The 12,289-nt window shown below is 33.6% G+C and overlaps 1 protein-coding gene across 1 annotated transcript in view; it reads right to left on the bottom strand.

Annotated features, from left to right (window-relative positions):
- The window catches only part of LOC100919523 (24-hydroxycholesterol 7-alpha-hydroxylase), a 137,111-nt gene that overhangs the window by 42,057 nt on the left and 82,765 nt on the right, over positions 1–12,289 (bottom strand). The window contains exon 8 of the mRNA XM_003769128.3: positions 5,344–5,477. Within this exon, the coding sequence (XP_003769176.1) occupies positions 5,344–5,477 (134 nt within the window). The remainder of the gene's footprint in view (positions 1–5,343; positions 5,478–12,289) is intronic.

Below are 12,289 nucleotides of genomic sequence, written 5' to 3'. Positions count from 1 at the left end.
TAGTATAATTACTACAGAACATAAAATGTCTTAGGGTTTGTTGTTTTGTTCCATTTTGAAATGGTAAAATGCTTCATAGTTTTAGTGTGGGGCCAATCTCAGAAATCTTGCTCCACATAAATTTTGTAAGGACATTATTTAGCATTCATCAACTTAATAGCATTTCAATTTGAAGATGACATAATTTCTCAAAATAATTAATTTCAAAGATCATTATAATAATTTTTATCAATTTGTAAGTTTCTTCCGGTTTAACCAAATTATGTCCGTCATAAGAACATTAAAGAGGTTTAAAAATATGTAAATTACAGTAATAATTCTTAATCCTCCACTGACCTTTTATGATGTTTTATCATAGCATGTAAGTGATCCTAGGATCATTGATAGTATTATAGAACCTATGACTTTTTTTCAGAATAATGTTTCTTGCCTTCATATATAATGGAAGAAAGTGCTCCATTTTAGTTAAGAGATTAGTTAAAATAAAGCTGCATTTTTCCCCATCAAAATTCAAAGATCCCTTGAAATTCATCCACAGCCCACTAGGCACTCCAGATTAAGAATTTCTAGTCTCCATTTCTCAGAGGCTGTGCCCACAAAGCAAAAGCTCTCTCAGTTCTTTCCAAGCCAAGAAAAGCTTTGATTATGGGCCCAGCTATAGTTATTCACAAGATAATCTAGCTAGATTTGGAAATGTTAATTCCCTACAAAACTAGATTATGAACATTCCTTCAGAAAGAGACTACCAGCTCAGAAAAACCTATTTCAGGAGCCCCTGATGGTAGCAAGTACCTCCTTGAGTATTTGACAAATGGAGCAGTGAGATGAACTGAATCTCACTCAAACAAGTAGAATTTTTCTTAAAGTAGGAGAGGATTTAATAAGGAGTAGCCAGTTCATAATTTGCACAAAAACTTCTAGATCAAGGTAAATAAGCAAATCTATCAAAATTTATACATAAATATATATGTATATACATAAACATATCCACACATATATATGTGCATATATGTGTTTACATATACACACACATACATTTATGTATTAAAAATATAAATTTTAACAAAATAGTTGGCCAGAGATGGTAACATATCCCTGTAACCCATATTGCTATGGAGGCTGGTAGAGAGTAGGTGAATCTCTTGATTTCGGAAGTTATGAGTTGCACTGGGCTAATGCTGACCAGACATTTCCATTAAGTTCAGCAAAAATATGGTAGCCTGGAGAATGGGGAGTATCTACGTTGCCTTAGGAGGAACAAACAGGTCTGAGTGGGAAACTGAGCTGTCTTTAAGTTTCTCTGCCAATTGCCTTGGAATCTGGCCTGTGAATGGACACTACACTGCCAGTCTGAAAGAGATGAGGTGAATTAATCTAAAAAATATATAGGCAAATAAATCAATAAACAAATACATATATGATTGAATGAATGGTCTCCCTTGCTAAGGTTTGTGTAGAGGACTCTTTAGCTCCTCCTAGGGTTTAGAAGAAAATTGTCATCCTATACATTTGCAGTTTTATTGCATACCGTATGCTCCATTGGAGGTTTACGAAAGTCCCATACTTTAATCCCAGAGAAGTGCCTAATAAGATACTAAAACCGGATATCTTTATTGGAGAGTTCTAGATATAGAGTCAGGAAAACTCATGCTCTTGATTTCAAGTCTGGCCTTAGACATTTTGTAGTTGTGTGACTCTGGGCATGTCACTTAACCATGTTTACCTCAGTTTAAACATCTGTAAAATGATCTGGAGAAGGAAAAAGCAAATCATGTTAATATCTTTGCCAAGAAAACCCCAAATGGGTTCATGAAGAGTAGGTCGTGACTGAAAAAAAAAAACAACCGAACAACAACAAAACTGTTTTTAGGTAAGAAAGTCTCTGTGACTAAGTCATAGAATCAAATATATAAAATTATAAAAAATGTATAGAATTCCTAGACACTCATAGTATTTCAATCAAAGGTATAAACTAGATGTGAACAACGTAGATAATAAAGTTGGAAAGGAATTAAGTGCATCAATCATTGGATTAAATCAGATAATAAAAGTATATTGAGATTGGTTGAAAGAATTAAATACAACTCTGGGTCTAAGTACATAAAAAAAGATATTCATTAGAGCCATACTGGCCACAGCTTCGATAGTAAAGTTTTGGGAGCACTTTGAGAATGTAGACTCTTTAATTGTATCATAAACAAGCAAGAATGAGCTCAAAGAAAATATAACACTCCCCATAAACCATCCCTCCTCCCCATCCTGCTTTGTTCATATCATTGGAGAAGATGGACTAGTAGCAAAGTAATAAATACTCGGTTAGCTTTGTGGCTCAATCTTTAGAGAGCTAGACTTTGAGTAAATAAGACCTGAGTTCAAACCCTCCCACAGACTTAGCCGAGTGGTCCTGGAAAAGGTGTTTAACTTCTCTGTGCCACAGTTTTCTCATCTGTAAAATGAGGATAATGAGAGCACCTGCTTTTCAAAGTTGCTTGGGAATAAAATATGTCTGTAATTTCTAAACTTAAAGTGTTATATAAGTGCTAGTTATTATTATTATTATTATTTGTTAAACAATACATCTGGCCTGAAGCTGATAAAATAAAAAGAAGGTTCAGATTCAAGAGTCTTTAAAAAAAAAAAAACCAGGAATTACATCTACTTAAAGGGAATCTAATGATACTCCCTAAGAAAAAGACTTCTAACCAAGCACTGTCAGATAGCTCTTTGGGTATCTGCACTGGGTCTTTAAGCTTGAACCCATTTTCCCTTGGAGAATGAAAGTAATTGTGGAAATTGTGTCCCAGATTTTTTAGAATTTAAAAAAATTTATTTATTTAAGTAATTGTTTTTACTATATTACTTTAGTAAAAATAATTTTCTAAAAAAAAAGCTAGTTAACTCTGACGTCAATTGGGTAACGTCAATTGATAATCAATGAGGAACACAGAAGTTGGTATTTTTAAGTGATAGCACAAGTAAATGTGCCAGCCACTCATGATGACTCCTTAGAACTCTGAGGGAAGAGTTGTTTAACTACATTCTAGCATCCTGGTCTGCCAGTATGAGTCAGAATTGGAAAGTGGGCCTAGAAGGTAGCTCCATAAATCAGTCCATTTTAAATAGAAATCTATCCTATTCCTTATAAAAAGGTAGCACCTCAGTCCAACATTACATAACATCAGCCATCCCTTTCCCAAGATTTGACTAGAACTGAGAGATCAGGAGGCATTATCTTTCTCATCTTTCTACCCCCTTCTTCATCACCTTCATCTAGCCCCCAACATCACCTTATGTTGTTTCAGATGACAGTATGAAGCAATCTCCTCAAAACTGGTCACCAGGGGTTAGAAGTTTGTTTATTTGTTTTGGCAACTCACAAAACTATCTACTGAGGTATAGGAAAAAGCAATCTGCTTTGACATATTTTTATGCACATGTTATCCATAAAAATACAATAATGACTGTTTTAATGTGTAATAATTCACAGTACTAGTGCTGTATTCCCTGTACAGAGCCTTGTTTACTCACCAGGTTTTTTTTCCAAAATAGGCTCTTTATATTCAAATAGTTTTCTTTAGTCAGTAATAAAAAGAGAAAATGAATTGTTTAAAAATGACACAAAAAATAAGCACTAGAGTTTATGTAAGCTCAGCTGGAAAATTCTGCCCCAAATATTTATTAGTCTCACATACATTATATATTGGAGAAGGAATTCTTTGTCAGGTATGAGCCAGATGGGAGCAACGAGGTGGTAGTAGATGGGATACTCTAGGACTTTGCCAAGAAAACTGCAAATGGAGTCGTGGAAAGTTAGAAATGACTAACATGACTGAACAACAAGTTGGATGAGGTGGTCTCTTGCATTTCTCTCAACTCATTCAGTTTTCTGTAATATCATCCCTGCCTGACCTGATGAGGTTATTGTAAGATAATATGTGTAAAGTGGGCTGTAAATATTAAAACATTATGTAAATGCCAGTTGATATATATATTTTCAACAACACAAAACTAGAAACAAAGTGAATGCCCATTGATGAGGGAATGCCTGAAAAATTATGATATACAAATGCAAGAGAATATTGTTATGATTTAATTATGAGAAAATAAATAAATAAATATAAGGAATTCAGGAAAACCTGGGAGGACTTATATAAACTGATGTATAATGAAGCAAGCAGAACCACAACAATTTACTGAGTGACTATAATGATGTCAAAAGTCCAAAGTTTGTCAGACTAAATGTAATGATCAATCATCTTGTCCCAGAGGACAGATAAAAACTATTCCCACTTCTTTGCAAATGTAATTAATTTTAGGTTTGGAATTCTGCATATGTTCCCTGAGGCAGACATATTCCTATTCTGATATTTAAAAAGGCACACTTTGTAACCAAAAAAACCCCAAAAAACAAAAAACCCAAACATTGTAAAGCACATAATAAGTGTTCAATAAATGCTTTTTAGTCAGGATTTAGGAGATGATGACCACTCTTCAGTTACCTCATCTTTAAAACGGAGGTAACACTACTTTATTGTAGAGACTATAGTGAGGATCAAGTTAAATAATCTATGTAAAAATATTCTGTAATCAATTATTTTTGTTAATTCATTCCAGCACGTCTGTCTGAATCTGTCTCTTTCCATTTTAGAATTGAGAGACATGGTTATTTCTCTATTATATTAATGACCAATTATTGAATTAAGACTAAGGTTTTTCCCCTTTCCATTTCTTCATTTAAAAATTAGCCCCTGAAAGTTATCCAGCCAAGCCTTTGAAAAGCCAGGTTATGACAGGATGAAGGAATGGGCCAGATGCACCTAAATGTGGACACTTTGATAGAAAAGGTAGAAATTCTAGTGTAGGGGAAGTGTTGACTTCCTGCCTATCATATTGAATTAGATAGGCTGGATAGAAGTGAATTCTCCCTTTTGTTTAGATTCCCCCTAGACAGGGAGGGGCCTGGTATATACAAATTTCGTTGTTCAAGACTAAGTGATCAGAGTCATCCCAAACCCTCTTTCATTACAATATTCATTATCTCATTAGCCAATCAGAATTAGTTTCTACTCTCAGGCACTTAAAAAGGGTATATAACTGCTGAGTAGGTTCCAAGGAAGGGTCTTTTGTGTTATGAGAGTCAGTCAAATGACCATCCTTTTGTTAATTATTCACCAGCCATAATAAAATGATTAATTACCCAGAAATTAATGAGAAAATTCTCAAACTTTTTATATATCATAGAACATAGGGCCAAGAGAGATGCTGCAAGTATAAAATCTGAAATATTTTCTCATAGAATACTTATTAGTATAATAATAATAATATAAGCAAATAAAAACTCACCAAAATTTTCACTGGCTCAATCACCTTTCTTGCAATTATACCAGGGGAAACTAAGCGAATGGCTTCCAAAACACACCATTTAAGTAGTGGAAGTTTTTTCAGGTCATTTTCTGACATTTCAATTTCATTTTTACCTGTGGAAAAAAAGTAAAAAGATCACAAAGATCACAAGAAAAGCAAATTTTTATAAACTTAACAACACCTGAGGATAAATCTTGCTTCAAATAAATATATTTTAATACTGTTTTTGTTGTTGTTGTTCAGTCATTTTCAGTATATTCAACTCTTTGTGATTCCAGTTGGATTTTATTAGAAAAGATACTGTAGTGGTTTGCCATTTCCTTCTCCAGATTTTAACATTGGCTATATGCCAAATTAAATAAAAATTCAACCTTTTTTTTATTCAGTTCCTCAAGTAGCTCACAATCAAAAAGAGCCTAAAGATTTGGAAAGCAATTTATATATATTATCTCATTCGATACTGACAGCAACACAAGAAGGTAAGGGGGATTAATGTACCTGTTTTACAGATGAGGATATTGTAGTTGAAGAATTTAAGTAAATTGCCTCAAGTTACAAAGGTCCTAAGTGTTGAGGCAGAATTTGAATCTAGGTTTTCCTAATTTCAAGATCAGTTTTGTATCCAGTGTGCCAGTCAGATAGAATAATGTAATAATTATTCTAAACAAGCAAATGAAGTGGTTGGCCAAGATGGAAATGAAACAAATACTGGACCTATCCTTGTGAAATCATATTATGAGCTAGATAGATCATCTTTATTATGACTCAGTCTCCTGGCTATAAGATCACTAGAATGTAGTCAATTAGAAATGTGTTCAGAGATGAATTGTTTCTTCAGTTTCTTCTGGCTTCCTCCACCATCCTAGTAAGGGTTAACAAGACTGGCAACAGCAGCATAAAGAGGGTAAAAAAGACTCCTGCTTTTCTCTTGTCACCATTTCACCCCGCCTTTCCCCTGAATACTCTATCATTCCTTTCAGAAGGTCCAAAAATAGCACCAAGAAATCATTAAATGACACACTCATTCCATCTGGAATGTCACCTTTGAATGAAGGTGCTCAGATGCTTTCTTGACTTGGGGCCCATGTATTATTTAATACTTATAATGTCAGCTACTTGAAAGAAGGAGTAGGATCAAGCCTCCTAAAACCCTCAGGTCCCTTCAGTCAAAATAAAGTAGAAATCTGGGGCAATGACGCAGGTAACAGGCTAGAAATGCTGGGGTTTTGACCTGGATTACTGGTTCAGCTGCCTCAGCTTTCAATCTTATTTTGGCCAAGACGTTCAATAAAAGTGAAATAATAGTATTTTTTAAATAAGAATTATCAGTTTTACTCACTAGTCAACAATGCTGGGAGTTAGAGATTACAAATGGGGAGTGGGAGGTGAAGTGGAAATAGGCTCATTTTTCGTTTTAGCTGAAAGAGAATATGTGCCCATAGGTAGAGCTTTGCAACCTCACTCTGTTTAAGTGGGCAAGGTCATAGGGCTAAAGATTAGAGAGAACAGGAGCTTGAGAGGATATGGAATCTAGCCTTCTCACTTCACAGATGTGGAAACTGAGGCCCAGAGAAGTTAAATATCCTGTTCAGAGTCACACAGCTAGTGTCTAAGGGATAAATTCAAATACAGGTTTTCTTGACTGTAAGTCACTAAGGTCAAACTCCACCTAGCTGCATTTTCCCCTACCAGTAAGAGGATGGGATAAGGCAGGAGAATATTTCCTAAAAGTCTCATTCTGTGAACAAGCAAACAGTTCCTAAAATCCAGAACAGGTTTGATCACTGGATAAACCTGTGTATATCAGAAGAATCCCAGAGGCACTTATCTGCCTCCATTGAGAGATACCAAGTCCATTATCAAAATTCTAGTACCAACTGATTTCCAAAGTTACAGACATAGATCCCATTTCTAATGCTTTAGCCTCTCTCATTTGCTTTAAGCCAGGTGCTTCTTTTAAATTTATTTTTACTTTGTTAATATTTTTCAATTATGTGTAAACTTTTTCAACAATCATTTTTCAAAATTCTGAGGTCCAAATTCTCTTCCTTCTACCTTCTTCTCCTCTTTAGAAATCAAGCAATATGTATCAATTATACAGATGAAGTCAAGCAAAATATAGTTTCATATTAGCCATGTTGTAAAAGAAAAGACTAAAAAAATAAGTTTTAAAAAGTGTGCTTCAATCTGCATTCAGGTCATCAGTTCTTTTTGGAGAATTTGTTTTTCCATCAAGGATCTTTCAGAAGGAAAAAAAAAAGAAAGATTTATTTGACGTGATTAAGAGAGAATGATCTCTCTTGATCACATAAGATAAATCTTTCTTTTCTTTCTTTCTTTCTTTTTTTTTTTGGAGAAGTAATTGGAATTAAGTGGCCAGGATCACACAGCTACTGTTAGGCATTTGAGACCAGATTTGAACTCAATAAGTTCTACTTACTTCAAGACCAGAATTATACCTACTGCATCATCTAGCTGCCCCCTCAGCTATTTCTTTTACAAATGATCATTCTTATAGTATTGCTGTTTCTGTATAAAATATTCTGTAAGTTCTGGTTACCTCATTTTGATTCAATTCATATAAGACTTCTCAGGATTTTCTGAAACCATTCTTCTCAGTGTTTCTTGGAACACAACAGTATTCCATCACAATCACAAACCACAACTTGTTCAGCCATTTCCTAATTGATGACCATCCCTTCAATTTCCTATTCTTGGCTACTAGAAAAAAAAAGCTGACATAAATATTTTTGTACAAATAAATCTTTTCTCCTTTTCTTTGATCTTTTTGGGATACAGACCTAGTGATGATATTGCTGGGTCAGTGGGTATACAGTTTTATAGACCTTTGGGTTTAGTTCCAAATTGTTCTTCAGAATGGAGTAGTTCACAATTCTACCAACAGTGCATTGGTGTCCTATTTTTCCCAAATCTCCTCCAGCATTTATTTTTTTCTTTTATATTAGTCAACCTGATAGGTGTGATATAGTATCTCAGTATTGTTTTAATTTGTATTTCACCAATCAATAATGATTTAGAGCATTTTATATGACTATTGATATCTCTGATTTTTGCTGAAAACTTCTTGCTTATCTTCTTTGACCATTTATAACAAGAATGCTTATATATACATATATATATATAGATATATATATATGGTTAAGTTTTCTAAATATTTGAAAAATGAGACTTTTATCATAGCAGTTATCACAGTAACTTGTTATAAACATTTTCCCCCAGTTTCTACTTTTCCTTCTAATATTGGTTACACTAGTTTTTTTATGTGCAAAAGCTTTTGAATTTTATGTAATCTAAATTATCTATTTTATTTCCCATGATCCTCTCTATTTCTTATTTGGTCATGTATTCTTTCCTTAACTATAGATCTGACAGATATGTCTAAATCATTTATCCATTTTGACTTTATTTTGGTTTGTGATGTGAGTTGAGCTATGTCTAGTTTCAGCCAAACTGCTTTTCAATTTTCAGAAAAACTTTTGCTAAATGTTGAGTTCTTAACCCTCAAGCTTGCATCTTTGAACTTATCAAAAATTACTGTGGTCATTTAGTACTGTGTATTGTGTATGTACATTCATGTGCATATATACCTATTATGTATCTGGCTGCCCATAGATAAAGCCATGGTAAAAAGAAGATAGGCATCATTTTTCAAGAAACTATGAAGGAAAACTGCCCTCATAGCATAGATCCAGGGCATAAAATAAAAATTCAAAGCATCAACTGATAATTCACCTCCTGAAAGAGATCTTAAAATGAAAATTTCCAGGAATATTATAGCTAAATTCCAGAACTCCCAGGTGAAAAGAAAAAAATACTGCTAGTATCCACAAAGAAACAATTCAAATATTGTGGAGCCATAGTCACAACCCCACAAAATTTAGCAGCTCCCATGTTAAAGGAGTGGAGGACTTGGAATATGATATTCCTGAGGGCGAAGCAGCTAGGATTACAAACAAGAATAATCTTCCAGCAAAACTGAGAAAAATCCTTCAGAGAAAAAAAATAGATATTTAATGTTATAGAAGACTTTTAAGCATTCCTGATGAAAAGGCTAGAGTTGAATAGAAAATTTGATATTCAAACATGAGACTCAAGAGAAGTTTTAAAAGGTAAACATAAAAGAGTAACCATAAGAGACTCAATTAAGTTAACTGTTTATATTCCTATATGAGAAAATGTTACATGTAACTAAGAACTTTGTTGTTATTATGGCACTTGGGAGTCTACATAGAAAAAAGGCATAAGTGTGAATTCATTATGATGTGATGATCTCCAAAAAAAAGTGAAATGGTGAGAAAAGAAAGCATTAGAGAAGGGCAAAGACAGAGGTAGAAAGAGGAAAATTTCTACACAGAAAAGAGGCATATAAGAAAGCTTTTATAGTGAAGGGGGAAGGAATAGTTTATGGATAAAGTTTGAGTCTCACTCTCCCAGCAAGGTAATAGTCTTTTCTGAACACACTCTCTACACCCCACTCTTTAGGATAATGCCTCCTACAAGTGACACCAGAAAAAGCTTCATGTAGCTTGTGAGAACTTTGCTTTACTCTGAAGGAAGCTTAGTGACTCACTAAACACCAAAAATCCCCATGTTTGTTTCGCATCACTCTAATGCAACTGTAATATGAAGAATAACAAGGTCCTCCAGATGTGTTCTTAGTCACTCACCAAGATCTAGGCATGTGCATCCTTTTCACAAACTATTAGTAAACACTACCATGTGACTGTCATGGGGTTAGTTGCTTAGGAATGCAAAAAGGATCAACGCAGGCTGCTCTCAGAAATCTTATATCTAATAATGGGAGGGATGCAGTAAGGATGGAGAAGACAGGTACACAAATTTATAGTGGACTATGTACTATTTGATAAGAAATTTCAGGGAGATATCACTCCCAGTTTTGAAGGAATAGGGCAAGGACAGTTAAGAGAAGATTTCATTAGGAGATGGAACCTGAGTTAAGCTTCAAAGGAAAGGAGAAATTACTGCAACATATGACTATAGAGAAGGAGTTCATTATCGGTATGGGAAGCAGCAGAAACATGGAAAAAAATGAAGAGATAAAAGGATAAAAAAGCACAAACTATGTATTTTTGATATGATTGTGAAATGACACTGAATAATATTTTATACTATAACCTGTACATTAATCAGACTCACAAAATAATTACTTAATCCTCACTAAATCTTATCATGTTTGTTGCAATCTTAGGGCATAAAAAATGGCATAATGGTGCTGAAAAAAGCTTAGATAAAATTCATCATCTTAAAAAAATCTAGTCTTCTTTTGGAGGATTTTTCAAGGACTCTTGTAGTACTAGAATCATGTGAATTAAAAAAAAAACAATATTTTGTACTATATAGCAATTAAAATAAGCATTGAGCTTAAGATATTATGTAACAAAAAACTAATGGATTTGTAATAAAGACTGAACATATTGAAAATAAAATGCATTTTGTCTCCCTAAAATCTAATTTTAAGAGAGCTTAAAGGAAGCTATGGTGGATTTTCCAAGTATCTTTGAGCAAATGCTTCTTTTTATTATGACTTTTAGAAATGGTTTAGTAACTAGACTGTGCATATTTCAATGCACATCTGAGGTCTGGGCCTCTAATGTTTTGTGTCTAAAATTAGAAAGCTCAGCTTGAAAGAATGCCAAGGTAATCATGAAAAGGGCTATAGCCTAAAAGAGATCAGGCCCAGGATGGAATACAGACCAGGAAGAAACTGTGGATGATGAGTATGGGTAAAGAAACCATCTGTTTAACTCCTGGCAGAAATACAATAAAGCTCAAAGTCTTATGTTAGAAGAAGCCTACAATAGAAAACAAATAAGACTCTAACATTAGGAATAATAAAAAATTGTACCTAGAATATTATGAATAGTTCTCATAACCAGAGTATATAAAAATAATACTCTACCTTTGTATAGCACTTGACAGTTTTTCAAAGCTTTTTTTTTTAATATCATCTCATTTCATCCTTTTAATGATGCTTATAGAGAGGGCAGGTATTATTATCCATTTTACAAATAGGGAGAATGAAGCTTAGAGATGTTATGACTTTTCTCAAATTACACAGTTATTAAGGAATGGGGTCCATACCAAAATCCAGGATCTCTCCCTCTCAGGTAAGTGGAAGCTCCACCTTGTTGCTGTACCTTTGCACTGGCTTTGCCTCATGCCTGGAATATTCTTCCTTGTCATCCCCTATGTCTTATAATTCCTGGCTTCCTTTAAGTTTCAGCTCAAGGACTACTTAATTAGGCCTTTCCTGGTACCCTCAGGTACTAATACTTTTTCCATCAAGTTTATTTTATATTGGCTTTGTATGTAAGATTTTACATACACACACATATATATTTGTATGTGAGATTTTATATATATATATATATGTATACATATATATAATATATAAACACATAAATGTGTATATATATTATACACACATGTATATCTTATATAGAAAAATATATGTATGTATATATATATATATATAATATATGTATGTGTGTGTGTGTGTGTGTGTGTGTTTTCTCCCATGTTAGAATGCTGGATCCTTCAGGGCAGAGACTCTTGTTTTGATCTTTGTACTCTCAGCTTCTTGTAGAGTATTTGGCATGCAGTAGGTGCTTAATAAATACTGATTGTTTGATTAGTATATAATAATACATTTAAATTATAAGTTTTAATTATTATTTATAAAGGGCTTACTGGTACAGTAGATGGTAATGACAAAATTCAGAAGCTGTGAGATACTATGATCATTACGAAAAAGTATAAAGCAAGATTAGCTATAATGAACAATCATCCTACAAGATAGCATAACCAATTGATATAATGGTTCTTCTGTAACTAGTTAAAAAGATACTTGAAAATTATTTCTAAGAATAGTATTGGTGCCTTT

Source organism: Sarcophilus harrisii, chromosome 4 (assembly GCF_902635505.1).
Source record: "Sarcophilus harrisii chromosome 4, mSarHar1.11, whole genome shotgun sequence".
Taxonomy (NCBI): domain Eukaryota; kingdom Metazoa; phylum Chordata; class Mammalia; order Dasyuromorphia; family Dasyuridae; genus Sarcophilus; species Sarcophilus harrisii.
The sequence above is the reverse complement of the archived record's forward strand: the minus strand, read 5'-3'. Positions and strand labels throughout refer to the sequence as shown.